Genomic DNA, 27,407 nt, shown 5'->3' with positions numbered 1-27,407 from the left:
TCCCAGGAAATATTTTAGGATGAGATGTCAAAAAAAAAAAAAAAAAAAAAAAGAATAGGGAGAAAACATGTTTACATATGCAGAAGACCATGCACAGACCACTAATGGAAGCCTGCTTCAAAAACACCCAACTTAGGCCGGGCGCGGTGGCTCAAGCCTGTAATCCTAGCACTCTGGGAGGCTGAGCCGGGCGGATTGCTCGAGGTCAGGAGTTCGAAACCAGCCTGAGCAAGAGCAAGACCCCGTCTCTACTATAAATAGAAAGAAATTAATTGGACAACTAATATATATATATATAAAATTAGCCGGGCATGGTGGCGCATGCCTGCAGTCCCAGCTACTCGGGAGGCTGAGGCAGAAGGATTGCTTGAGCCCAGGAGTCTCAGGTTGCTGTGAGCTAGGCTGACGCCATGGCATTCACTCTAGCCTGTGCAACAAAGTGAGACTCTGTCTCAAAAAAAAAAAAAAAAAAAAAAACCCAACTTAAACAAATCGAAATTCATAAGGAATAATTGCTAATTATTAAATTATAAAAGATTCACCACAAGATCTATTATTTTCATTCATTTTATATACCTAGTTTAGCTACATATATATACTACTTAAAGACAGGCAAAAGCATTCATACTTACTCTCTGTGACTAAGTCCAAAGGATCCACCTTCAGCTGATCCTCCAATGAGCAGCTTGCAAGGAACGTTAGGAGCCAATAAATTGACCTCACCTGGAAAAATATTTTGAATAATCTAACATTTTACAGAGTGAATGATCTAACATGTTTCTTGTTCCCACATATGACCCTAGGGAACAGGAGGGCTTAAGGGGCAAATGGTACAAACACTAAGCTCTAGCCTGCAGAGTTCAAGTTTAGAAGAAAACAAGCCTGTTTCATAACTAAGTTCCTCAATCTAGGTCCAAAGAGGAAAATGCCCAGCTAAAAAGAAAGTAAAGGTTAGTTTAGAGCAGCTGAGGAGAGAGTTCCTGGGAAGAAAAGTCCCTCTGGACAGTTCTCAGGACATCTAAATATGTTTGTGCAAAAACAAAGGTCTAGAAGAATATACTCTCAACTTGTTAATGGTGGTTATCTTGGGGAAAGAGACTGGATAAAGGATTGGGCAGGGAAAGGAAGGGGATATTTTCCAGTTTACTTAAAGACATCTGTGTTGATTCTTAAAACAAAAGCACATATTACTTGTGTCACAGCCACACTGCATCAGCAGCTACAACCTCACGGTGACTCATGCCAAGCAGAGTGCTGATCAGTAGTGAATCACGTTCAATGCTAAAACCACACAACTGGAATATTCAGAGAAAGATAGGAGAGAAGTACCATAACCCCCACGAAGTAGTTGTGAGTGATCAAATCAGAAAATTCACATAAAGCATACAAAAAGCACAATGCCTGGCCCAGGGTAAACATTTGCAGCATGGTAGGTACCACTCTTTCTTTCTGGCATCAAATGATCTGATCTCCCTTTGGCTCTTTCACAAGCTGTGATGAAAGGGAAAAAAATACAAGGAGCAGGCAACAATTATTCCACCACAAAATTTCAACTAGGACAAGCAATGTTGTTTTATAAAGGATATAACTGTCTGGCTATTTAGGAGCTTTTGTGAAATCTACTATATAACCAGTAACTAGATTCTTTAGTTGCAGGTATGACTTGGCACTAAAAAGCAATTGAAAAGTGCTCTGGGACATTCCAGGAGAAGGAGGTATGTGGTAACCAAAACCTCTTTCTATTCCCTTGCTTCTGGATCTTATGGTTTTTATAACCAGATGGTTGGGATTTCTGAGAACACTGTGTAAAGAGAATTAAAAAGTGACTGTTACTCAGCTAGCGCCCAGATCCTGGCTTTTAAATACAATCTGTTAATAAAAGGAGCCAGAGTGCCTTGAATAGTAGCTAACTACAGGGCTGAAGCAGGGAAAACAGGAGATGGGCCTGGAACACCTTGTGCTGCCAAAAAGTAAAGAAGCGCTCAAAATGTGATAGGGACATGTCAAAAGATCATAGGAACAGCTAACATCACATTTAATAGGAAAACATTAGCTGCTTTTCCTATAAGACTTGGAATAAGGATGTCTACTCTCCCTCTTCCTCCTCCTCTTCTCTCCTTTCTTTTTTGAGACAGTCCAGCTGACAAGTCTAGCTGTCTTACTCTGTCGCCTGTGCAGTGGCATCATCATAGCCCACTGCAACCCCAAACTCATGGGCTCAAGCAATCCTCCCGCCTCAGCTTCCCTATAGTAGCTGGGACTATAGGCATGTGCCACCAGACCTGGCTAATTTTTTCTATTTTTTTTTGTAGAGATGGGGTCTTGCTTTCGCTCAGGCTGGTTTCAAACTCCCGGCCTCAAGCAATCCCTTTACCTTGGCCTCCCAGACTGCTAGGACTACAGGTGTGAGCCACCATGCTCAGCTGTTCTCTCCATTTCTATTAGATCCTATACTAGAAACACTAACCATAGCAACATGACAAGAAAAAGAAATCAAAGATGGAAAAAGAAGAAAAACTGTAATTATTTGTAGGACACATGAACTTGTACATAGAAAATCTCAAGAAAACTACCAAAAACTCCTACTAGAACTAATACGCAGGTTTAGTAAGGTTGTAGGATACAAAATCAATACACAAAAATCAATTTAATTTCTATATACTAGCAACAAACAAGTAAAAATGAAATAAAATAATTCTATTCACAATAGCATCAAAAAGAATAAAATACCTAGGAATGAGGACTTATAGTTCCAAAATGGTGGCAAAGAAGCAAGCTGGCTTCACTCCCTCCTACAGAAAACCAAAAAGAAATATACAGCACCAAGATTATCACTAGTACTATACCAGAACTCAAATACGAGAAGATAGTTCCTGAGGTCACAGAGAAGTGAAAAAGCTCCAACCAGATGGTAAGAGAATAAAATTTCCATATCCATGATACCCCTCCTTCCAATCTCTCCAGGACCAGGCACATAGAAAATTTTCTCCTGACTCACAATTTCTGCACTGGCAAAAGTGAGACTGAGGTAGACAACCAGCTTTCCCACCACCTTGGGTTCCCTGGCAGGAGATCTGTCCCTCCCTCAATCCACAGGAAGTACTGAGAGTACATGAAGGGAGAAATATTCCTGAGGATAGCCAGAAACAAAGGGAGGAGGAAGGACTACCATTTCCAGACCTGGAAACTCTGCTCCGTAACTCAGCCAAAGGACACACCAAATCAGAGTGACTGGTCAGCAGCACCATGCTGTAGGTGGTTTATTCCACAGGTCCCCTGGGCACAAACCCCTAGCCAGCCTTCCCATACTGCCAGGATAACCCCTTTGTGACCTCTCCCAATTGGGAAGGCCACTGCCCTGACTGTTTACTAAAGGCAGGGTAAACCTGGTCTTAAGGCACCATCAGTACCAAAAAGAAGGCAATGATCTAACAGGGGAGAAAAAAAGATATTCAACTGGTAAATTACAGAGAATCTCTAAGCAAACATATCTAATAATAATGAAAACAAATCAGACAGAGAAGGAATAAATAATCATTCAATGCAAAGACATAGACGTATATCCCCAAGAAACAACAGCAAACAGGGAACACTGACTTCTTCTAATGAACAGAACAAACAAATCAGTGACTGACCCTAATGAAACAGTTATACATGAGATCTCTGAACAGGCATTCAAAAACAGCATTTTTAGGAACTCAGTGATTTCTAAGATAATACAGAAAAGCAATTCAGAAATGTATCAGAGACATTGAAATAATAAAAAAATGAAACAGAAATCCTGGAACTGAGAAATACATTTCTTACACTGAAAAATTCAATAAAGCTCTCAAAGCAGAATGGATTAAGCAGAGGAAAGAATCAGTGAGCTTGAAGACAGGCTATTTGAAAGCAATGAAGATTACCTACAAGATACAGAAAATTACCTCAAAAGACCAAATCTAAAACTTACCAGTATTCAAGAGGGAACTGAATAACAGCAAGGGGTAGAAAGTTTATTCGGAGAAATAATAATAGAAAACTTTCTAAAACTTAAGAAAGATATAAATATCTAGGTATAGGAAGGCCAGAGAACCCTAAACAGATTCAACCAAAATAAGACTACCTTGAAGCATACAATAATCAAACTCTCAAAGATCAAGGACAAAGAGAAGACCCTAAAAGTACCAAGAAAAAAGAAGCAAATAACATATAAAGAAGCTCCAATTCATCTGGAAATAGACTTCTTAACAGAAACCATACAGGTCAGGAAAGAATGAGACAACATTTTCAAAGTGCTGAAAGATAGAAATTGCCATCCAAGAATGCTGTATTCAGAAAAACTATCCTTCAAATATGAAGAAGAAATAAAGTCTTTCCTGGGCAAACAGAAGCTGAAAGAATTCACCACCATCAGACCCATCCTACAAGTAATGCTAAAGGGAGTTATTCAATCTGAACAGAGAAAAAATCATTAACATGCAAAAAGAAAACATTTGAAGGTATAAAACCCACTGGGTAAAATTAAGTACGTGGACAATCTCAGGATACTGTAATACTCAACTGTGGTATGCAATCCATTCTTAACTCTGGTATGAAACCTAAAAGACAAATCTATCAAAAACAATAACAGCTATAGGAACCTGTTAAGAGATAGGCAATATAAAAGTATGTAAGTTGAGACAACAAAAAGTCAAAATATGGGGGAATGGGTTAAAGTATAGAGTTTAATTTTCATTTTTTCCCTATTCTTTTCTTTATGATCTAAGATAAGTTATCATCTCTTCAAAATAACTTGTTATAGGTATATGATGTTCTTTGTAAGTCTCCTGGTAACTATAATGCAAAACCTGTAATAGACCCATTAAAAATAAGAAACAATGAATTAAACCATACTACCAGAGAAAACCACTTAACCATAAAGGAAGACAGTAAAAAAGGAATAGGAGTTACAAAACAACCAGAAAACAAGCAACAAAATGGTGTAGTCTTTACTTATCAATTATAACATTCAGGCCAAGCATGGTAGCTCACACCTGTAATCCTAGCACTCTGGGAGGCTGAGGTGGGAGGATTGCTAAAGGTCAGGGGTTCGAGACCAGCCTGAGAAAGACCAAGACCCCATCTCCACTAAAAACAGAAAGAAATTAGTTGAACAACTAAACATATATAGAAAAATTAGCTGGGCATGGTGGCACATGCCTGTAGTCCCAGCTACTCAGGAGGCTGAGGCAGGAGGATTGCTTGAGCCCAGGAGTCTGAGGTTGCTGTGAGCTAGGCTGACGCCAGGCACTCACTCTAGCCTGGGCAACAAGGTGAGACTCTGTCTCAAAAAAAAAAAAAAAAAAAAAGAATGTGAAAAGATAACCTACAGAATGGGAGTTTGAGGTTACTGTGAGCTAGGCTGACACCATGGCACTCAAACCTGGGCAGCAGAGTGAGACCTTTGTCTTAAAAAAAATAAAATGAAATAAAATAATAACAGTAATAATACTGAATATAAATGGACTATGAATGGATAAAGAAAATGTGATATATATACATAAGAGACTATTATTCATCCATAAAATAAAATTATATCCTGTCTTTTGTAGCAACATAGATGGACTGGAGGTCATTATGTTAAATGAAATAAGCCGAGCACAGAAAGACAAATACTACATGTTCTCACTTGTATGTGGGAGCTAAAAAAGTGGATCTCATAAATATAGAGTAGACCGGTGGTTAGAGAAGCCAAGAAGGGATGGGGGGGGGGATGAAGAGAGGTTGATTAATAGATACATATATATAGTTAGATAGAAGAAATAAGACCTAGTGTTCAATAGATCATTAGGGTACCACAGTTAACAATAATCTATTATAGAAGCCTGGTGTGATGGTACATACCTGTAATCCCAGCTCAGAAGACTGAGGTGAGAGGATCACTTAAACCCAGGAGTTCAAGGCCAACCTGGGTAAAATAGCAAGTCCCTATCTCTAAAAACAATAATAATAGCCTATTATACATTTTAAAATAGCAAGAAGGGAATAATTAAAATATTTCTAGCACAAAGAAAAGACAATACTTAAGGTGATGGATATCCCAATTACCCTGATTTGATCTTTATCCATTTTATGAATGTATTAAATTATCACATGTACCCTGAAAATGTGTACCAATTATGTATCAATAAAAAACAAATTAAAAAACCTAGTAATAGGCTGGGCGCTGTGGCTCACGCCTGTAATCCTAGCTCTTGGGAGGCCGAGGCGGGCGGATTGCTCAAGGTCAGGAGTTCAAAACCAGCCTGAGCAAGAGCGAGACCCCGTCTCTACTATAAACAGAAAGAAATTAATTGGCCAACTGATATATATATAAAAAAAAAAATTAGCCGGGCATAGTGGCGCATGCCTGTAGTCCCAGCTACTCGGGAGGCTGAGGCAGAAGGATCACTCGAGCCCAGGAGTTTGAGGTTGCTGTGAGCTAGGCTGACGCCACGGCACTCACTCTAGCCTGGACAACAAAGTGAGACTCTGTCTCAAAAAAAAAACAAAAACAAAAGAAAACCTAGTAATAAATTTAACAAAAGGAGCATAAGACATGTACATCAAAAACTACAAAACGCTGTTGAGAGAAATTAAGGAAAATCTAAACAAATGAAGAGATATAACATGTTCAGAAATTGGAGGACACAATATTGTTAAGATGGCAATTCTTCCTAAATTGATTTACAGAGTAAGAGCAATGCCTGTCAAAATCCCAGCAGGCTTTTCTAAAGAAACTGACAAGCTGTTCCTAAAATCTGCATGGAAATGGAAAGGACCTAGAATGGACAAAATCATTATGAAAACAAACAACAAAAAATTTGGGGGGTCTTATACTACCTGATTTCATAACTTAGTATAAAGCTATGGTAATTAAGGTAATATGGCACTGACCTGGGCATAGTGGCTCACGCCTGTAATCCCAACACTTTGGGAGCCTAAGGCAGGCAGATTACTCGAGGCCTGGAGTTCGAGACCAGCCTGGGCAAAGTAGCAGGACTCCATTTCTACAAAAAACAACTTTTTAAAAATTAGACAGATATGGTGGGATATGCCTGTAATCCTAGCTACTCAGGAGGCTGAGGTGGGATGATAGCTTGAGCTCAGGAATTCAAGGCTAGAGTGAGCTATGAACATGCCACTGTACTCTAGCCTGGGTGACAGAATGAAACCCTCTCTCACCAAGAAAAAAAAGATAATATGGCACTGGCATAAGAATAGACATTATATTTTTAGGAAGTATTCAGATGTACAGAAGCATTATGTCTGTAACTTACTCTCAAACATTTCAAAAAACAGGTAATATAAGAGATAGAATATGAATGAATATTAAAACAAGTATGGTAAAATATTAACATTTGCTGAATCTGGCTAAAGGTTAAACAGGAAATATTTGCGCTATTTTTGTAAGCCTGAAATCATTTTAATATTAGAAAAAAAAATTTATTTTTTTTTTTGAGACAGAGTCTCACTCTGTTGCCTGAGTTAGAGTGCCATCGTATCAGGTTAGCTCACAGCAAACTCACACTCCTGGGCTCAAGCAATCCTTCTCTGCCTCAGCGTCCCGAGCAGCTGGGACTACAGGCATGCGCCACCATGCCCGGCTAATTTTCTCCACATATTTTTAGTTTTCCAGCTAATTTCTTTCTATTTTTAGTAGAGACAAGGTCTCACTCTTGCTCAGGCTGGTCTTGAACTCCTGACCTCAAGTGATCCTCTCGCCTTGGCCTCCCAGAGTGCTAGGACTACAGGCGTGAGCTACCGTGCCCAGCCTCAATATTAGAAAACATTTTTTTTAAAAGTCATTACTACTTAAAGGGAAGTTTGATTTCCCTCAGATCAGGTGGCAGGTAGCACACAATCAATTTAAACTTTTCTTTGAAATTACATGTCAGAAATGGATTTTATCAGGGAAGACTCAAGACAATAAATTTATTCCTTGTTCCATTACCCGAAACTGGCTTGCCGGGGAAATCCGCCTGTCATCCATAAGATGCAAGAACCAAGGTCACAGGCCTTATTCTACCTGCCAGTGAATTTGCAAACTATGGTTCAGGGCAAGTTCAAGGGAGAAACCAAACACTAAGCCTGGCAGATAAAGTTTAAGGGAAGCATTTTCTCTGGAATCCATCAAAACACACAGGGGTGTGTGTGTGTGGGGGGGGGGGAGGTCTCTAATACCTAGGGGGTAAATGCTGCTTGAACCTGATTCCACATAAAACCTCAAAACACAAAGTCTTTGCTGTGCCCTCAACTGAGAAAGCAGTTGTTGTCAGTATCTAGCTGAGAAACAGGAACAAATCTAGAGGCTAAGATAAGGACTTTAGGGCTAGAGACAAGGTAACAAGGGAGCGCTGTGGGAAGCTCAGGGTTTCTATAACCACCCTTGTTCAAGGGAGGAACACTTTATCTTTTAATCTCCTTGAAATTAGGCGGGAATGTGAAATTTTAGTAAAGTCATGCTATGGGAAGTGGGAGGAAGACTAATGAGACCTGGAAAGATCAATCACATTCCTCCCTTGCCCAATTACTCTTTTAGAGTCCCAGCAAGAAAAAAGCAATTACACAAAGAAGACTTCAATAAAAACTATCCAGGCAGAAGGAGCTCCGTCCCTGGGACAGGTATCCATGCAACAGAAATTCCTGACATACTTGTAATGATGATTTCAACTCAACCTCAGCTGATCTTTGCTCAATTTGGATTGCAGAACACATGGATGTACCTGAAGAGTGGCACTCCTGCAGAGGGCACTGAATCCATCAACAAGTTTTCCAGCTTCAAATATGTACTTGAATCTGTCTATGCTTCCCCATTTCCATTGCCATTACCTTAGTCAAGCCACCATCATCTCTAACCTGCTGATTTCCTTGCTTTTACTCCTTCTCATAAACCTATTTTCCAGACAGTGGCCGCGGTGCTCTTTTTAAAATATAGCTCCAAAGCCCATGTGATCTGACTCCTATCTCTCTGACCTTATCCAGAGCCAAGAGCCTCCCATCTCCACCAGGAGTGTTTCCTCTTGTGGGTCTTTGTGGTTCCCTCTGAAACACTCAGATCTCTGAATGGCTAGCTTAGTCTTTCACTCAGTATTCAGCTAAAAAGGCCTTCCCTGTCAACTCATTCTGTCTAATATTATCCCACCCCAGTCATTTTATTTTTTTGAAACAGAGTCTCACTCTGTTGCCCAGGCTAGAGCACCATGGCATCAGCCTGGCTCACAGCAACCTCAATCTCCTGGGCTCAAGCGATCCTCCTGCCTCAGCCTCCTGAGTAGCTGGGACTACAGGCATGTGCCACCATGCTCGGCTAATTTTTTCTATATATTTTAGTTAGCCAATTAATTCCTTTCTATTTTTATTAGAGATAGGGTCTCGCTCTTACTCAGGCTGGTCTCAAATTCCTGAGCTCAAACAATCCACCCACCTCGGCCTCCCAGAATGCTAGGATTACAGGCATGAGCCACTGTGCCCGGTCTTGCCCACTTTTTGATAGGGTTGTTTGGTTTTTCCTTGCTGATTTTCCTGAGTTCTAAATAGATTCTAGTTATCAGCCCTTTATTGGATGTGTAGCTTGCAAAAATTTTCTCCCATTCTGTAGGTTGTCTGCTCTCATGACAGTTTCTTTGGCTGTGAGGAAGCTTTTTAATTTGATCAGGTCCCATTACTTAATTTTGTTGCTGCTGTGATTGCCTTTGGGGCCTTCTTCATAAATTCCTTGCCTAGGACACTGTCTAGAAGAGTATTTCCAACGTTTTCCTCTAGAATTCTAATAGCTTCACATCTTAGGTTTAAGTCTGTTACCTGGCATGAGTTGATTTTTGCGAGAAGTGAAAGGTGTGGATCCTGTTTCAGTCTTCTACATGTGGCTATCCAGTATTCCCAGCACCATTTACTGAAAATTCTTTTCCCCAGTGTATGTTTTTGTCTGTTTTGTCAAACATTAGATGGCTATATGAGGAATTTTTTTATCTCTGGGTTCTAAGTTCTGTTCCACTGGTCAACGTCCTTGTTCTTGTGTCAGTACCAAGCTGTTTTAATTACTAAAGCCTTGTAGTATAGTTTGAAGTCTGGTAAATTGATACCTCCCATTTTGTTTTTATTGCCTAGGATTGCTTTTGCCATATGGGGTCTTCTCTGTTTCCATGTAAAGATTAAAATTATTTTTTTTTATCTGTGAAAAATGATGACGGTATTTTAATAGGGATTGTATTGACTCTCTGTAGATCACTTTGGGTAGTACAGACATTTTAACAATGTTGGTTCTGCCGACCCAAAAGCATGGTATGGTCTTCCACCTGTTTACGTCCTCTGCTATTTCCTTCCTCCTCATCATTCTTTATTACCTTGTTTTATTCCCTGTTTCAATCCTCTACTACCTAAAAATTATTATATATTAATATTTCCTTATATACTTGCCTAAAGAAACAATACAAGGATAAACAAAGAACTAATTTTTTTTTTTAAATTACCAATGAGGTTGGTAACAAACACAGATAAGATACATCTGTGTACACCTTTCTCTATAATTTTAATTTCTAAACTATATAAATCACCTAGAGAAAAAACAAATTTAGGCTGGGTGCAGTGGCTCATGCCTGTAGTTCCAGTAGTTTGAGAGGCTACAGCAGGAGAACTGCTTGAAGACAGGAGTTCAAGACCCTGTCTCTACAGAAAATAAAAATATTAGCCAGGCGTGGTGGTGCACGCCTGTAGTCCCAGCTACTCGGAAGGCTGAGGAAGGAGGATCGCTTGAGCCCAGGAGTTTGAGGTTGTACTGAGCTATGAGGACATCACTACACTCCAGCCCTGGCAACAGACAGTCCCTATCTTAAAAATATATATATATTTTAAAATAAAAATTTGAATTATTTATGCATTTCCTTGCTATCTGTCTATCTTCTCTTCCAGAATGAAAGCTCTCTGAGAACAGTGACCTTTTCCACATGGTTTATACCCAGCCCAAGAATTGTAATCAGGCTCATTACATATATGTTGAATAAATAAATGAATCTATAATAGCAATGACTAGCTAAAGAAAAAGAAAACTGTTTTTCTACTCTATTACAGTCACTTACAACACAGCACAGACTAATTCACCTCTGATCATCAAAATGTATGTGTGGGGTCATACATGAAAGAACTCTCCAGAGATCGGCAGCTGTATATCCTATAATTCAATTCAATTCTGACATAGTGTCAGATCCTACAGGTTAAGGGCTCAGTCCCACAAGACTGCTCCCACTTCAGATGCCAACTGCAAGCGCCAGGTTATGACCTGTGCTTCTGACTGATCCGCTATAAATTGGGGTTCCCACAACCCCTTCATCAGGTTCAAGTAATCCTCTACAGTGGCCCACAAAACTCAGGGAAACATTTATGAGCGTGAATGATTAGTAGCCTATGTTCGAAAATCTATTGCTGTTGTTTCAACCACTACTCCAGGGGCCAGGCCTAGACCAACTTGGACAAGGCATCTATTTCTACAGAAAGCAATTATTCACTGCCACTGATTAAATCAGTCTCCTGTATTGTATCAGAAAAGTGTAGCTCTTGGGATCTGTAGTTTCCATTTCCTCCTCCATCTAGCTGTTTCCCTTGGTCACCAGGAGAACTCAAGACATCAGAAATGGTTCAGTCTACAATCCACAAGATCTCTGATGAGATTAATTCAATTGCTTAATGGTTGTGTTAGAAAATACTGACTTACCTGGAACCAAAGAGAAAGGGAGGAGTGCAGGAATCAGACTCACTCTCTCTTATGAAATAAATGCCAAGCTATGTCTCCTTTAAAGAAAGCTGGAGGAACAATCAACTTCGTAAAGGCCTACTGAGAGAGGAAGATCAATACCCCAGCCCTAGTAAGAGGGGTTAGTACACAAGTAAAGGTCAGTGAAGTTATAGGCCGCTCATAGAACACAGCAAAACAAGTGAGCAAACTTAAGGAAAAGAGATAGATTACAGCAGCTACAGCTGAGGGAGATAAATCTACAAACTACTGCAAAGTGAAACCAGGTGAAGGATTTATGTAACTGGGTAACTCCTATTGCAGCCTTTATCAGCTTTAGAAAGAAACCTCTTTTCTCTTCCTCAGGTGATCTCTTGAGCAGCAGCCATCAAAGCATGGACCACAGACTCTGAAGGGACCTTGAGACCCTTTCAGGGGTTCTGCTATTTCAAAACTATTTTCATACCAGCCTGAATAAGAGCAAGACCCCATCTCTACGAAAAATAGAAAAATTATCTGGGTATGGTGGCATGTGCCTATAGTCCCAGCTACTTGAGAAGCTGAAGCAGAAGGATTGCTTGAGCCCACAAGTTTGAGGATGCAGTGAGCTATGATCATGCCACTACACTCCAGCCTGGGTGACAGAATGAGACCCCGTCTCAAAAACAAAACAAATTATTTTCATAACAAAACTACAAAGTTATGCCTTTTTTACCGTGCTGAACTTCCCACTGATGGTGCAAAGGTAATGGTGAGTAAAAGTGCTGGCACTCTGGCACAAATCAAGACAATGGCACCAAGTTAGATTCTTCACCACTACATACTTTTTCACTACACAGTGAAAGAATAAATGCCACATTTACCTGGGGCACAGTAAAAGTTTTATTAAATCTCGACCCTTTAGTATGCATCTTTTTAATATCCTGTGTGATAAAATGAGAAATACATATATAAGACACTTATGCCGCATACAGAAGATGATGGTTGTCTCTAAGTAAAGTGCTTATGTGATTGTTTGAATTGCAGGATTTTTCTGTGGAATACCGTGTTTACTTGAATGAATGACACATATGTGATAGTTATTCAGGTTTTGGTATTTGTCAAAGGTTCCAGAAAATGAAACAAAGTAACCCTGTCAGTTCAAGAAAAACAATGACGGTATTTGTTGCCAATGACAAGATTTGAGCTTCCAAGAGAAAATTAGAAATCTGGCCAAACTGTACCTGCCACCACAAGCTTGACAGCTTCCCAATACTTAATTGGTTTTCTGAAGAGACTGTAATAATATAAAGATTTTTTTAATATTACATAATAAATTGTGTTTATATAATAAACTCACACCTGTAATCCTAGCACTCTGGGAGGCTGAGGTGGGAGGATCATTTGAGCTCAGGAATTCGAGACCAGCCTGAGCAAGAGTGAGACCCTATCTCTACTAAAAAAATAGAAAGAAATTAGCTGGACAACTAAAATATATATATAAATGAAAAAAAATTAGCCAGGCATGGTGGCACATGCCTGTAGTCCCAGCTACTCAGGAGGCTGAGGCAGAAGGATTGCTTGAGCCCAGGAGTTTGAGGTTGCTGTGAGCTAGGCTGATGCCATGGCACTCTAGCCCGGGCAACAGAGTGAGATTCTGTCTCAAAATAATAATAATAATAATAATGATAATAAATAAACTGTGGCAACATGTGGGAGATCTGCATAGCTCAATGAAACAGTATTTTCCAAATACAGTCATATGAGCTACATAACAATGTTTCAGTCAATAACAGATGGACCACATATATACAGTGATCCCATAACATATGTTTACTGTATCTTTTCTATGTTTAAATATGTAAAGATACACAATACTGACCATTGTGTTACAACTGCATATGGTATTCAGTACAGTAACATACTGTATAGATTCATAGCCTGGGAGCAGTAGGCTAGACCATATAGTCTCGGTGTGTAGTAAGCTACACCATCTAGGTTTGTATAAGTACACTCTAGGATGTTCACACAATGACAAAATTACCCAATGCATTTCTCAGAACATGTCCCTATCATTAAGTGACTACATGACTGTATCACATATTACAGAAACCATGCAGTCAAAGCAAGACCAATGGATTTTAATGTAACTAAGTACGAAAAGTTCGTTGATATCATTTCAGATGCCACACTGCAACTAACCTTTACAAAAATCACTACTTGCTTTGTGGAGTACCAAAGAAGAATATCCACAATTATCTGAGAAGACTATTGAAATACTCTTCCCTTTTCCAGCTATTTACGTGAGGCTGGATTTTCTTCATTACTCAATCACAGCAACATATCACAATAGACTGAATGGAGAAACAGATATGAAATCCAGCTTTCTTCTATTAAACCAGATACTAAAAACATCTGCAAAAACAATGCGACTCTTCTCACTAATTTTGAAACAATAGCATTTTTCATGTAAAAAATGCTACTTATGTGAACTTACATTAACCATAACTTAGGTTAAAAATGTTACATTAGTAATAGGCCTATTATTTCTAAGTGAATTAATATTTTAGTTTCTAATATGATAAATATTGAGATATATATCCCACAGAGATTTTTGAAGTGCATAAAGGAGTCCTGAATCCAAAAAGTCTGAGCACTGCTGGTCTAGAGAAGCAGTGCCTGTCCAGGATATCCATGAGGGCTCCGAAGGGCAAGGTCCTTTGTATTTCACTGCCTAAGAGAAATCAGCACTCTCAGTATTTGTTCCCAGTTTTGCCAGAAGAGAGGGTGAGAAGTTCAGAGTATTAAAGAAAAACTTTTTCTCTGCAATTCACTGACAGTCCAAAGCACCTGATCTCAGGCTAAAATCCAGGAGAGAATGTGATCTGACAATTCCTAGGTCATAGAAAGAACCTAGTGGGAAAGCTAAACCCAACTCCAGAACATGAGTATCAGATCCTGAAGTTAAAGCTTCATCTAGATATAGTTTTTCAGCAAGTGACACATTTCCATTCACATAATCATTTTTGTATTTGGTAATGTAATCTTTGTCCCCTTCTCCCTTCCCTTTTCATCTACCCACCCTTTCAATGTTAGTGTTCCTCTGAGTTCAGTCTTCTCACTTTGCTTGGCACAGAATAAACGCTCAACTAGTGGCAGCTGCAGGTATGACCACACTGTCTCCCAGAGCAATCTCTTCCATCCCATGACTTCAACCACTTCCTACATTCTCAAACTCTTAGAGACCTCAGAAGCTCCAGACCTACAGAATGATCTCCTAGGCCTCTCTACCTGGATGTGCTGCTGCACTACCACTTATATGGTCACTAAAATCAGAAACCTAGGATCTTTCTACACTTTTCCTTGTCCCACTCTCCCACATCTACTCTGCCACCAGATTTTGTCAATTCTATCATCTTTAACATCTTTCTCCATTCCCACTACAGCAGCCATAATGCCTCATCATTTCTAGCCTGGACCTCTATAATTAGTTTTCTCATTGGCTCCTTGCCTCTCATTTAAAATCTTTTCTATTCAACCCACACTGATACCATAGTAATCTCAAACACAAATCTGATGTTATTTTCCTGCCAAGTATCTTTTTGTAGTTTTCCTGGAACATACTCTTCAAACAATTTTACTTCTGCATCCCCCAAAGAATACTCAAAGCCATGTATGTATTCCTTACACATATTAAAGTTGACATCTAAAGGTTTTCATTACAAGTTTAAAGAAGTTTACTTTTTTAAGAGGAAATAGAAAATATTAAACATATTATAAAAAGGAATAAGTTCAGGATTAACCAAAATATTTTGTGACCTGATTTTATAAAATCGGTTTTAACTATCTTATTGACTAATACACACTTAAAATGAAAAGAAATCTCTTAAAAACTTCTTTGCAAATCTTATCTAAAATAGCTTACAAGACCCATGTTCCCCCCAAACATTCCAGATACATTTAATTGTTGTGTACTTCTGAATTCAGAATAACGCAACATGCAACAAGCTTCCCTCTAACAGCACTGCATATTAGACAAGAAGCCTTCTGGGTTTGGGAGGTATCAAGTCACTAAAGGAGGCTTACCTGAAATTATTATTCCAAAATATTCCTCATTTGGCATCTAAGGAGATTTTTACACTTGGGTCATACACCATAATAAAATGTAGGAACTATGAGGGATCTGCATCACTCCCCCTCCTTTTTTTGTTAGGGTAGTTTTAGAAGAGTTCATTTGAAGCTGAGGACCTAGAAATTTATTCATCTAAAACTATATGTGTAGGTGTATCCCTTGGAAGAGTTGGTCCCTGATTCTCCCAGTTTGAAAACCACTGCTCTAGAGGATACAGTTCTAATTCAGCAAAACACTCAAGGCCCTTTGTGATCTAATTCCTATTAACTTCTCTCTTCCTATTTAGAGGGATGGCTCCCTCTAAATCCAGCTCAGGTCTGCCAAACTGTTTCCAGTTCTCTTTTCAGGCCTTGCTGCATCTTTTCTAAGGCCATTATTATCTGGAATGTCCTCCCACCTCTTTATTCCCAGAAAACACTTGACAATTTTTCCAAGACTGAGTTCAATTCAATCAATAAGTAGCTGGTAACTTTCTGGAAACCAAGGGGGTGCTTTTAATACAAACAGTCTCTCCTACTTACTACAAAGAATGGAAGGATGGGATGGAACACTATCCCAAAGGGTCCCGCAGAGGCTTGTTGATTGGCTAAATCAACATGTGCTGAAGTTGAGGACGATGTGATCTGGACTATCTGAGAAAGCAGGGATGATTCCATAAAGGAAGGATTAAAAGATTTCCCAGATCCAAAATGGGAATGTGAGGAGGAATGTCAGGAGGAATAGGGATAATGTAGTTTTCCAAGTAAGTCCGGGTTAAGTACCTCTTTTCTAGTCTATCAGAGCACAAACTACAGGATGGCAAATGCTTGTTTACTTGATTAAAATTTCCCCTAAACTGTAAACTCCATGAAAACATGCTTGTCTTATCGCCACTGTATCCCCTTAACGCCTTCCATAGTACCCTGGCCTTTTAAATATCTGCCGATATTTATTAAAAGTCCTTTAGTGAATGATTAAATGAAGGAATGGACGGATGGGTACATGAACAGTTAAATTCCACAGGATCTAAGATCCTGTTTGAAAGTATTTCTCTATAGATACTTCGGGTGGGGAAGTGAAAAAGTAGGTATCCATGCTAAATTCGTCTCTGAAGCCAGGGAGGAGCTTGGGCTCACAGCCCGGCGACAATTTAAACCGCAGCACGGCGGGTCAGAGGAAGCATGGAGGCCAGGGCGAGAGGATGCTGCAGGGCTCGGGCACCGAGAGGCGAAGCCGACTAAGTTCACCGGGCGTGACCGAAGGGGAAAAGGGTTCCAAGAAGGCCGAAGTCTCGGCCGGGGGGAGGCCGTGGCCCGCTAGCCCCCCGAGGGACGGAGAGGTGGCGGGCCGGAAGCGGGGCTGGGGGAGGAGTGGCCGGGCGGCTGAGGACCCGCGCGAAAGGACCGGAGCAGAGGGAGGGGCGAACGCGTCGGGCCGGCGGAGGGCCCTGGGTCGGTTCCGGGGATCCGCAGCCACACTCACCTAGGGGACCCAGCTTCGCCCCGGCTCGGCGCCGGCGCCGCGCGGCTTCCTCCCTCGGCCTGCTGGGCGAGCGGGCGACCTCAGGTGCCCCTAGCAACCACGCACCGCCACGCGCCCCGCGCGCTCAGCCACAGTCACCGCTGCCGCCTGCCACTCACTGCGCGCGCCCCCAGCCGACAGCTCAGGGCCTGGAAGGGGTGGGAGGGACGGGAGAGAGGTAAGGGCGCGGAATCTCAGGGGTTATGGGGCCTGGGAGGGCGGGCCGTCACCTGCGTCGCGCACGCGCAGTCCCTTCCGTACGGTGGAACCCGCGAGCGGAATTCTGGGAGACGTAGTAGTCCTGAGATTAAAGCCCTGAAAGGCTCCATTCTGGGAATCCAGGACTCTCCTTTCCTACCCTGGTTTCACCTAACCTCTGTGGACTCTTTTTTTAGCCGTGCGTCAGTTCGCTGTTCTGAAATCAGAGGGCCTAAGCTCTATTAAAGAGTTTCCAGTAAAAGCCTCTGAGTTTGACCCATGGAAAGTGGAGAGCGCCCTGATCCATTAACAACTCTAACCCCAGCCCACCCCGCAGGACTAAATTACAACTGCTTGCTTTAAGGGCTTCAAATGTGAACTTTAGGAAATTCTGGCTCAATTATTTATATCATTATTTCCCCAGGCGAGACAGATAGTGCTTTTGTCTCAAATGTCCCTGGATTTGGAAATCTAAAGGGAGCTGGAGGGTGAAAGGATCTTTTCTAAACAATTGGCTACAGAAATAAAGGAAGAGGAGATGAAACTAATATGATGAAAGCAATCTGGACTAAAGCAAGCATCTCAGTAAATTGATTTAGGCAACAGTCGTTGATGGATGCTAAAACAACTAGAGGACTGATGGGGAAATTTTACACGGGAAGGATGTGTCATCACCCATATGTACTAATCAATCTTAGATCATGAAACAGGACAGCTAAGCATTGTGTCTCCTGATGTGATACAATTTGAATTACAAAATATTTATGAAGTATAGTGTATTTTGCAAAAAAAAATTTTTAAGTGAATTTAATCAAGTTTTGGCTGCAACTTCCAGTTTACAGGAAATAAAGAGAAACAATTGAATAACACTATAAGAAAGCAATCAGACAAATCCAGAATGTGGGCCAATGTACAGCAAGAACAATCTTCAACAATTTCAGGGTATAAAAATGGGGAAAGATGTTGTAGATTATAAGAGATTCAAGAGATAATCAAATGCAATAAGCACATCAGTTTTTTTCTTCTTTTTTTTTGAGACAGTCTCACTCTGTTGCCCAGGCTACAGTGCCGTGGCCTCAGCCTAGCTCACAGCAACCTCAAACTCCTGGGCTCAAGCAATCCTTCTACCTCAGCTGGGACTACAGGCATGCGCCACCATGCCGGCTAATTCTTTTATATATATTTATGTATATATTTTTTTAGTTGTCCAACTAATTTCTATTTTTTTAGTAGAGACAGGGTCTCACTCTTGCTCAAGCTGGTGCAAGCTTTTTTGGATCCTGATTCAAACTGTAAAAAGATCTATGGAGAAATCTGAATTGGGAACATTTAGAACATAGACAATGTCAAGAAATCATTATTGGCCGGGCGCTGTGGCTCACGCCTGTAATCCTAGCTCTTGGGAGGCCGAGGCGGGTGGATTGCTCAAGGTCAGGAGTTCAAAACCAGCCTGAGCAAGAGCGAGACCCCGTCTCTACTATAAACAGAAAGAAATTAATTGGCCAACTGATATATATATATATAAAAAATTAGCCGGGCATAGTGGCGCATGCCTGTAGTCCCAGCTACTCGGGAGGCTGAGGCAGAAGGATCACTCGAGCCCAGGAGTTTGAGGTTGCTGTGAGCTAGGCTGACGCCATGGCACTCACTCTAGCCTGGACATCAAAGTGAGACTCTGTCTCAAAAAAAAAAAAAAAAAAAAAAAAAGAAATCATTATTAATTTTGTTAGCTATTGTAGGGAGCTGAATGGTGCCCCCCAAAAGATTTATCCATGCCCTAATTCCAGGAACCTGTAAATATTACCTCATATGGCTGAAGAAATTCAGGAAATGCCATCCCAAAATATGACACTTTAGTATGGTGATTACTTTGGACTGCAGACACCTGGGAAATGTTAGATACAGGCCAGGATTTTCTCTGAGCTCCTCTTATCTGCCTAAAGATGGATCCTCCAAACTCAATTGTCATTGTCATGAATCTCCTCCCAGAGAATCTTATCAACCAGGGAAAATTAACTCAGATCACAGGCAACTCGAGGTTGATACCATGCCCAATCACCTATTCTCCTGAGGGCTGCTCTGAGATAACTTTTATTTCCCAGAGATTTTTTTTTTTTGAGACAGGGTTTTGGTCTGTCACCAGGCTGGAATACAGGGGCCTGCAACCTCAAACTCCTGGGCTCAAGCGATCCTCCCACCTCAGCCTCCTAGAGTGCTGGGATTATAAGTATAAGCCACTGTGCCCCTGAGAGCCCCCTGAGAGGGGGCACAGTGGCTTACATCTTCAAAATATATTCAAAATCTGACTACTTTTTACCACTTCACTGCAGTCCTCATTCAGGATACCACCATCTCCTGGACAGATTATTACAAGACCCTCCTAACTGCTTGCCCTGCTTCCCACTCCCCACAGTCCATTTGCAAGAGCAGAATGAAGAGTGATCCTTTTAGAATGTAAGGTAGGTCACATCACTTCTCTGTTTAAAACCCTTCAATAGGTGCCTACTCCATTCAAAGTAAAACCCCAAGTCTTCACCAAGATTGACAAAGCCTACAACGCCCCCCACGCCCCATTACCTTTCTTTCCTTGCTCAGTCCAAACAGACTTCCACAGCTCCTCAGGCATACCAAGCATGCTTCTACCTCAGGGCCTTTGAAGTGATCAACCTCTGCCTAGGCTTTTCCCTCAGATGGCTGCACTGCTCACTCCCTCACCTCCTTCGAGTCTTGCTCAAATGTCACCTTCTAGTAAGGCCTACCCTCACCATACAACTCAGCACTCCTCATCCCCCTTTCTCTGTTTTATTTTTCCCCAGAGCTTTTATCACTGTCCTACATATTGCATATAATTTACTGTTTAAGTAAATTTACTATCTCCCCTATTAGAATGGAAACTCTATGACAGATAAGCACTGTTTTAATTCCAGTGCCTAGAATAGTAGGCACATGGAAAGGACTCAATAAATATATGTTGAATTGAACTGAAATAATCTAGATAGGAGTAAATTATGGTAGTTCCTACAAAAGCATTTTTGCTAAAGTGTAAACAGAGTGGCAATGAAGATGATGACTAAATAAAATTCCTTATAAAAATAAGGGCATCTGATCTTTCATTTTTAAAACAATTGGAATTTAAAGAAGGGTAGAAAGGAATCTCTTCCTTTTATGCATGGAGAAATCAAGGCCCTGGAAGCTTGTCATAAGCCATACATGAGCCAAGTTTAAGCTTTCCAATGTTTCCAGTTAGATTACAATTCTAATGGGTCTGCCTAACACCCCTTTCTGGTAAATTGTAAAATCTCCATAAATAACTGCCCTTCTAAATCAGCTGGGATTCCCTATACATTAAAACTCTACTATATATTAAAGCTAGTCACTAGGCCTCAGATGTCAAGGCAACTACATTTATCTGTTTAATCCTACCCTTTCCTATTTCAGCTCCACTGGCCTTGGGTAACCACATGTACTTCATTTAAGATGGAGGAAGCTGGAAGGCAGGAAAACATATAAATAAGCCCCCAAACCAGGATATTGTATTAACAGGACACCAGTACTTCCAGCACCACACAAAAGCTAAAAGAGGGGCTGGGCCTCCCAACCCCTTGTCCTGGGAGCTTCAAGTATGGTGAGGCACAATTTTTATTAAAAGAGTTTACAAACAGAACTACCAAAAAAAAAAAAAAAAAAAAGAATATACTCTCCACCCCCACTCATGGATAAGAATGTTGGCTAAGGCTGGAGAACCCCTCAGTAACAGGGACTGATGACATTTATCCCCAAATCCTAGAGCTGAGAAAGGCTCTGTTTTCATCACTGTCCTGTGGTCAGCACTCCTAAAGCAGAAACCTGCTGGGAGGATTAAAGGAGCTCCAGAAAGGAAGAGATCTCTCAGGGAGAGGTTTTTCCCTAAGGTTGGGAGGCAGGTTCCTGGGGTCAAAGGCACATTATTGGAGAAAAGACCCCTGGATATAGAAAAGGAAGGAATCTTCTCTGGCACCAACAGTAATGAAGTTTACTGGTTGAAATCATCCTGAATCTGGGAAAAGGAAGGAGCGTTATGTATAAATCTCTTCTACTTTCTCGATCTTAGTTGAGTTGGCAGTTTTTCTCTCTTTTTTAGTCTCTTTAGCTCTCAGTCAGGTTGGTAGCTTCTGTGGTAGAATAAGGAAGTGTTGGCAATAGTGGGGCAATGAAGGTTGAAGGCTGGACCCCAGGAATCTGGGATCATGTGCTATGGGTTGGCCTCAGGAGGTGAATGAGTTTCCTGCAGTGTTTGGCAGAGGCAGGCCTGGGGCTGCTGTGTGGCAGTAACTGATTCCCCACAGACAGCAAGGCTAATTTCTCACTGGCACCCAGAGACACCAGCACCTGTAGGATAGAGACCAGATGATAGAACAAACATGAGGCTCAGAGAAATGGTGATATCTGGGGCTGGTACAGAGGACTCTCATTGAAGCCTAGCAAGTCCCACTCCAGGAAAAAAGGATATGGTCTCTTGGGGACACAGAATAGACTGAATGGGAGAAGAGAAAGCTTGGAGACAGGAATCATCAGGACCAGAGGTTTACTTCCATTCTCTTTGGTTAGAAACTATAAAACCAAGACACCAAAAGACTCATAACTTGTCCCCAAGAAGAGGTAATTAATGCCCCCATGATTGACAGTGAGGGGCAAGGGGGAGGATGTTAAATGGAAAATTCATCTGCAAGACAATGTCCCTGAGTTTCCTACACCCAGGGAGGAACACAGGCTGGGTTTCTGGATGTCCCAGTTCCTTACAGACTACCTCAGAGAAATGCTGTGATCATCATGGTTCATAAGCCCCCTGGGGTATACCTGATGGATGCAGGGCTCCTGTTGGAGGCTCCGGAGGGCAATGAGGGCAGCCTCCTTCACGTTTGGCTGGGGGTCTCCACACGCCATCTCTAAGAGCCGCTGGGGTACTTGGCACTGTAACAGTTCCTCCCCTAATCCTTCAGGTCCCAAGTTGCCCAGAGCTGATGCAGCATTGCGCCGGATACCAGCCTGAGGATCTCCAAGCAGCTGGGTCATACTGGGCACTGCAGCTGTGAGAGCAGGTCCCAGAGGACCAGCCTGGTAGGCTGCATTGCCCACAGCAAAGCTGGCACTGCGCCGCACAACAGGATCCTTGTCTCCAAGCCCCAGCAGCAGAAGGTTGAGCAGTCCAGACTGGCTCTGCAGTGCCCCACGCAGGGCCATGCTGTGTTGGAGCAAGTGTCCCAGGAGCCCATATATGCGGGCCCGCACGGAATTCTCTGGGTGGCCCAGGAGGCTGCGAAGGGGCCGATAGGATTCATCCGAGCCAGCCAGGAGCTCCTGGATAAAGGACAAGTGGCTGGGAGACAGTACCCGGGCTGTGTGGGCCAGCAAGGAGAGAAGGTCAGAGGTCAGCATTGGCTGGTCACTCAGGAGGGCAACTGAGAGAAACGAGATGATAGATCTAGGGGAGGCAACCACTGTGTTCACAAACTGCTTGAGAGAGGTGGGATCCATGAGGGCCAGGTGTGCAAGGAGGCTGATGGGCAGTTCGACTTGTGGCAATGGAAGGTGGTAGCAGCAGACCTGGGAGAATGGGGGTGGCAGGTAAAAGGAGTCAGGGAGAGGGAGAGTACACTGCAGCTAGGTAGATGCAGCCCAAAAGCTGGGAGACAGAAAAGCCCAGCTACGGTGAGAAATGTCACAGAGAGCTGGAAGTCCCGCCCCACAGCACTATGCATGAGACACAATGTGGAGCCTGAAACAGCAGGTTCTTTCCAAATTCTTTCCTTGCTCTGCAAAGGCTCAGTCTCTCTACAAAGACTCACTACATAATGCCAAGAATTGCCAGAAATCTGATTCTTAGCCAAGGAACTCAGTCTCTAGTGTCTAGACTAGGATATTCTTCCCACTGAGCTCCAACAGAACATGGTGAGGAACTGACAGAGAGAAGGAGGCACCAACTCAGCTCCAAAAACACGCCTCTATTCAGGCCTGAGTACTGTCTCCACTCTAACTCTTAGGTCAAGCCAGATGCTCCACTCTTACAGGGGCCTGGAGCCATGAGGAAGTGAATTAGAGGACACAATGTTGGCTATCTTCCTCTCCCACCTCCCAACTTTGTGCCCGGGTAGCTTCTAAGTACCTGCAGCAGGTGGGCTGTGACTTCTGAGTCTCTAAGGTCAGCCAAGATACCCGCAAGGAGGTCAGCATCCACATCCAGGGCAAAGGGGAAACAGAGGAGCTGACAGACAGACAGCACCACAACAGGGAGAAACTCAGACCCGTGAGGCCTAAGAAGGGGGGTGTAGAAGAGGAGACTTGGTTTCGCTCAGTTGCCCTTTATAATTCTTCTCTCCCTTTTATCAAGTTTCCTTCCCTGGTTCCCTTCTCCAATCTCAGTGACTCCTTAAGATTCTAGCTTAGTCCTTATCCCATTTCTTGCCTCATAGCTCAATCTGTCAGTGACTTCTCTCCTGCCTTCTCCTCCCGCCCTCCCTCCTCATTGCCAGCTCTCTGGATCTTCCATTCTCCTTCCTCTAGCTCAAACTCACGCCTGGTCAAGTTGATGCAGGAAGCTAGGGCAAAGCAGATGCTTCAGGATGGACATGAGGATGCTTCCACGCTGGGACAGGTAGCTCAGGCATAACTGGGGCTCCTGGGTGAAGGTGGCCATGGCTAGGCTCAACAGGGCTGCCATACCTGGAAACATGAAGAATGGAGACCCAGTGCGGCAGGCAAGAGGCCTAAATCCCCTTGCTTCCTCATAGCTCCCAGGGCTACCATCTATTCAGCCCCTTCCCCATCCTTAAGCAGCTCCACTGCAGACTTTGCCATGCTCTCTCCAGACAGCAGCAGAAGAAATCTCTGTGGGTTAGCCCAGTTCTGGGGTGCCTCCTCTTGAAGAGCGATCAGTACACTTCCACAAAGGAGGCCATGCTGATCTGACAGAAAGATACCTTGGGGTGAGATCAAAGTCCAATCTGGCTCTGAGCTTGGTGTACTGGAAAGCAATAGCTCCTCTTCCTGTGCAGATACCTCCTTGGGTAGCCTCAAGGCCATGGAGAAGCGGTGCCACAGAATGGTCCACATTTCTGAGTTAGCCACATCCCTGATCAGGTTAGATTTCCCCTGCTGGAGACAAAAGTGAAAGAGGGTGGATGGGGAGGCAGAAGTCAGGAGTTCAAATGCCTTTTTTCATTCCTGTCCCTGACCTATATGGAAGAGAGTCCCAGAAATAATTCCTTCTGTTTTCCCACCTTGTATTTACCTGTTGTCTTATTCCTCTTTTATGTCACACCTTAACCCCCTGAACTTCTCAACACAAGTGTAAGCCTGCTGAAAACCAGAGATTTCTCCCCACTGAATCCCAAGGGATGCAGCTGAAAGGTTTCCTTCAAAGGGCCCATACTGAGGGCAGGTGGGGCAATTATAAGGCTAGTTTGAGTAGTTTGAGAGGAGAGGCAAGTGTGGGTTGCTTCTTTATTCCTATTGTCCGGTGCCTCCCCCAAAATGCCCAGTTGCTCTCTCCATACATCTCATCCATCACAGGATGCAACTGTACCTGGGTGAGGAGCTGCAGCAGAAGGATGAGGAGGCCATCATAGAATCCACAACTACCTGGTGGAGTCAGCCGGACCTGTCCAAGAGAGGCAAGAAGAATGAAGATCCCTGAGAGGGATGGGGTGGCCTCTACACTAAGGCAGGTCAGTGATGGTGCCATGGAGGGAATAGATTTGACAGTCAACTGGAAGGCAGAATATATGGGTATATATTCCTGCAGGTAGCTTCCTGCTACCTGCAGGAAGCATCTGGATGGGGGAATAACAGGGAAGAGTCTCTGATGACTCCCAGAGTTCTGACTTAGCACTAACATTCATCCAGGAGCCTATCACTAGTGATACAACCTCTCTGAAGGTTAACTTCGTCTGGAAAAAGCAGATAAGAATTATTACATTTGATGTGTCTATCTTTCAAATGCACTGTGGGATAACTTGTGTGACAAGTGCTTTATAAGCTACAAAGAATTCTTCATATATAAGAGGTGACAATTCAATTATGAAGTCTACCCTTCTTTTTATAAAATGAGGGAAATATAAGTTTCAAAAGATCTAAAAAGGAAAGGGGGCAAAGGTCTAGAGACAGAGAAAGCAGAAAGGAAGCTACATAATGGACTGAGTTCCTGAAGAATTCACAGGATGTCAGCCACCTTTTCCATCTCAGTTAAGGAGAGTAGAAACTGCAGTTGAGGGGAAGAAACCACACATTAGGAAGGACTTTGACAACCACAGCATGAGCCTCTGGAGGAGGGGGCTGCAGTAGGCAGGGGCATCTTATTCCTCAGAAAACTTAGATGGGCTCCCTTCCTCCTTTCTTCCCCTCCTCCCTCTCCAGAAATCTGAAGCCCTGACCAGTCTGAGCTCAAGGGACCGATTATCTGGGGTGGAAGCCTAGGAAAGGACGGACTTCCTTTTCCATTCCTCAGTTTACTCTGGGCTTACTGGCGTTTCAATCTGTTCCCTCTAAATGCAGTTGAGTATCTGACTCAGAGAAAACATGTCTGTGCCTTCCCTGGGAGGCCTCACCTCTGCAGGGGCAGACAAGGCATGTGTGGCCGCAGCAATCCATTCCATGGGCTGGAGCTCAAAGGTCACCCCTTGCTGACCAAGCTGTCCCAAAAGACAGGCAGCTGCATTCTGTGGGAGAGGTAGAGAACAGGAATGTCCAAATCTGAATGGTATTTAGGATAGGCAGAGAGGATTTATGTCTCTGTCCTGGTCAAAAGAATGCCTCCAGAAACAGCTGCAAATGGGACAGTGACTCTTCTGCTCCCAGAAGAGTTGAATGAGAGGGTGAAAAGGGAAGGAAGATGAAGGGTGACAACTTACCACAAGAGAGACGACGTGTGAATGGGTAAAGAGAGTAGCAACTTCACTGCCTAGCTTCTCCATTCTGGAATAAGGAGACACATCAAGGGATGCAGCAGTAATAAAGGAGGTAGGTTAAGTGGCCTTCCCTTTCGCTTAGATGGTGCCCTTCACCTAGGCTGTATGTCCACAAACAAAGCACAAAGTTGATGGGGATCTAGGTCTATTCTTTGTAGAGAAAGCTTCACTCTCTCTGTCCCAATCGCTCCTAAGGATAGCTTGTAGGGTGCTATTCCCCATATTGTGTGTTAGGATTAGCTATGTGGGTAGATTTCAGTGAAGAGAGTCTACTTTATGACTCACCCAGAAGGTAGATCTTGGAGCCGAAAGATAAGAAGGGAGAGGAGATAGAGTGTCACTTCAGCAGACTCTTCCCAGTCCACTACTTTTACCTACAAAGGAAACCTAAGATATCAGAACCATCTCTGGTTGAGATGGTGGGGCCACTGTGAGACACCTACCTGTGTTGCTGGCCTACCTTGCCCTGGACCAACATCAACAGTGACTCCAAGGCGAGGGACTCTTGCCCTAGAAGACAGCACAGGCGCTCACTGACATGGCAGCAGGAGTAAAGAACCTAAGGGGGAGGGAAAGAGTCTTTCAGTGAGGCGGAGCAGCCCTGGGGTCTGAAATTGGAAGGCTCAGCTGAAAAGCAGGCCAGCAACAGATTGGGTATCCACACTTGGGAGGGTGAGAGAACTTCTGCCTCTTGCTGTGAGACAGTGAGATAGGAACACGTCTCAGTTCTGGTGAAGGCTGGCTAAGAGTGGGGTCATCTCAGCTGAACAGATTTAAAAGCAGAAAGGAGTCCTACAAGGGGATCTCTTGATCAGTCTCTCTCCGTCTTTCTCCATCTCTTTCTCTCAGTCCCCCTCTCTTGGTCTCTTCTCTCTCAGTCCCTGTGTCTGTCTGTCTGTCTCTGACCTAGGAGTTAAAAATAAAATCT

At 42.8% G+C, this 27,407-nt stretch overlaps 2 protein-coding genes across 7 annotated transcripts in view; both read right to left on the bottom strand.

Annotated features, from left to right (window-relative positions):
• Window positions 1-17,514, bottom strand: part of TTLL4 (tubulin tyrosine ligase like 4) — a 37,551-nt gene extending 20,037 nt beyond the window's left edge. Inside the window, exons 1-2 of one of the 3 annotated variants that reach the window (XM_076005952.1) lie at window positions 17,301-17,514; window positions 633-723 (exon numbers count right to left, since the gene is read on the bottom strand). The gene's annotated coding sequence lies outside the window, so the exon portion shown is untranslated. Of the gene's footprint in view, window positions 1-632; window positions 9,243-17,300 lie in introns of those variants that run through there. The other 2 variants (XM_012740272.3, XM_076005951.1) reach the window with 2 other exon arrangements.
• An 849-nt stretch (window positions 17,515-18,363) lies between these two features.
• Window positions 18,364-27,407, bottom strand: part of STK36 (serine/threonine kinase 36) — a 27,107-nt gene continuing 18,063 nt past the window's right edge. The window contains exons 14-23 of one of the 4 annotated variants that reach the window (XM_012740254.3): window positions 26,940-27,038; window positions 26,765-26,853; window positions 26,423-26,486; window positions 26,120-26,230; window positions 25,099-25,173; window positions 24,494-24,668; window positions 24,089-24,236; window positions 23,680-23,827; window positions 22,374-23,120; window positions 18,364-21,905 (exon numbers count right to left, since the gene is read on the bottom strand). In XM_012740254.3, the coding sequence (XP_012595708.2) occupies window positions 21,762-21,905; window positions 22,374-23,120; window positions 23,680-23,827; window positions 24,089-24,236; window positions 24,494-24,668; window positions 25,099-25,173; window positions 26,120-26,230; window positions 26,423-26,486; window positions 26,765-26,853; window positions 26,940-27,038 (1,800 nt within the window). In that variant the 3' untranslated portion in view covers window positions 18,364-21,761. Of the gene's footprint in view, window positions 21,906-22,373; window positions 23,121-23,679; window positions 23,828-24,088; window positions 24,237-24,493; window positions 24,669-25,098; window positions 25,174-26,119; window positions 26,231-26,422; window positions 26,487-26,764; window positions 26,854-26,939; window positions 27,039-27,407 lie in introns of those variants that run through there. The other 3 variants (XM_012740251.3, XM_012740253.3, XM_076005949.1) reach the window with 3 other exon arrangements.

This window comes from Microcebus murinus, chromosome 8, assembly GCF_040939455.1.
Source record: "Microcebus murinus isolate Inina chromosome 8, M.murinus_Inina_mat1.0, whole genome shotgun sequence".
Lineage (NCBI taxonomy): Eukaryota > Metazoa > Chordata > Mammalia > Primates > Cheirogaleidae > Microcebus > Microcebus murinus.
Note: the sequence above shows the minus strand (reverse complement) of the source record. Positions and strands in the feature narration are given on the sequence as shown.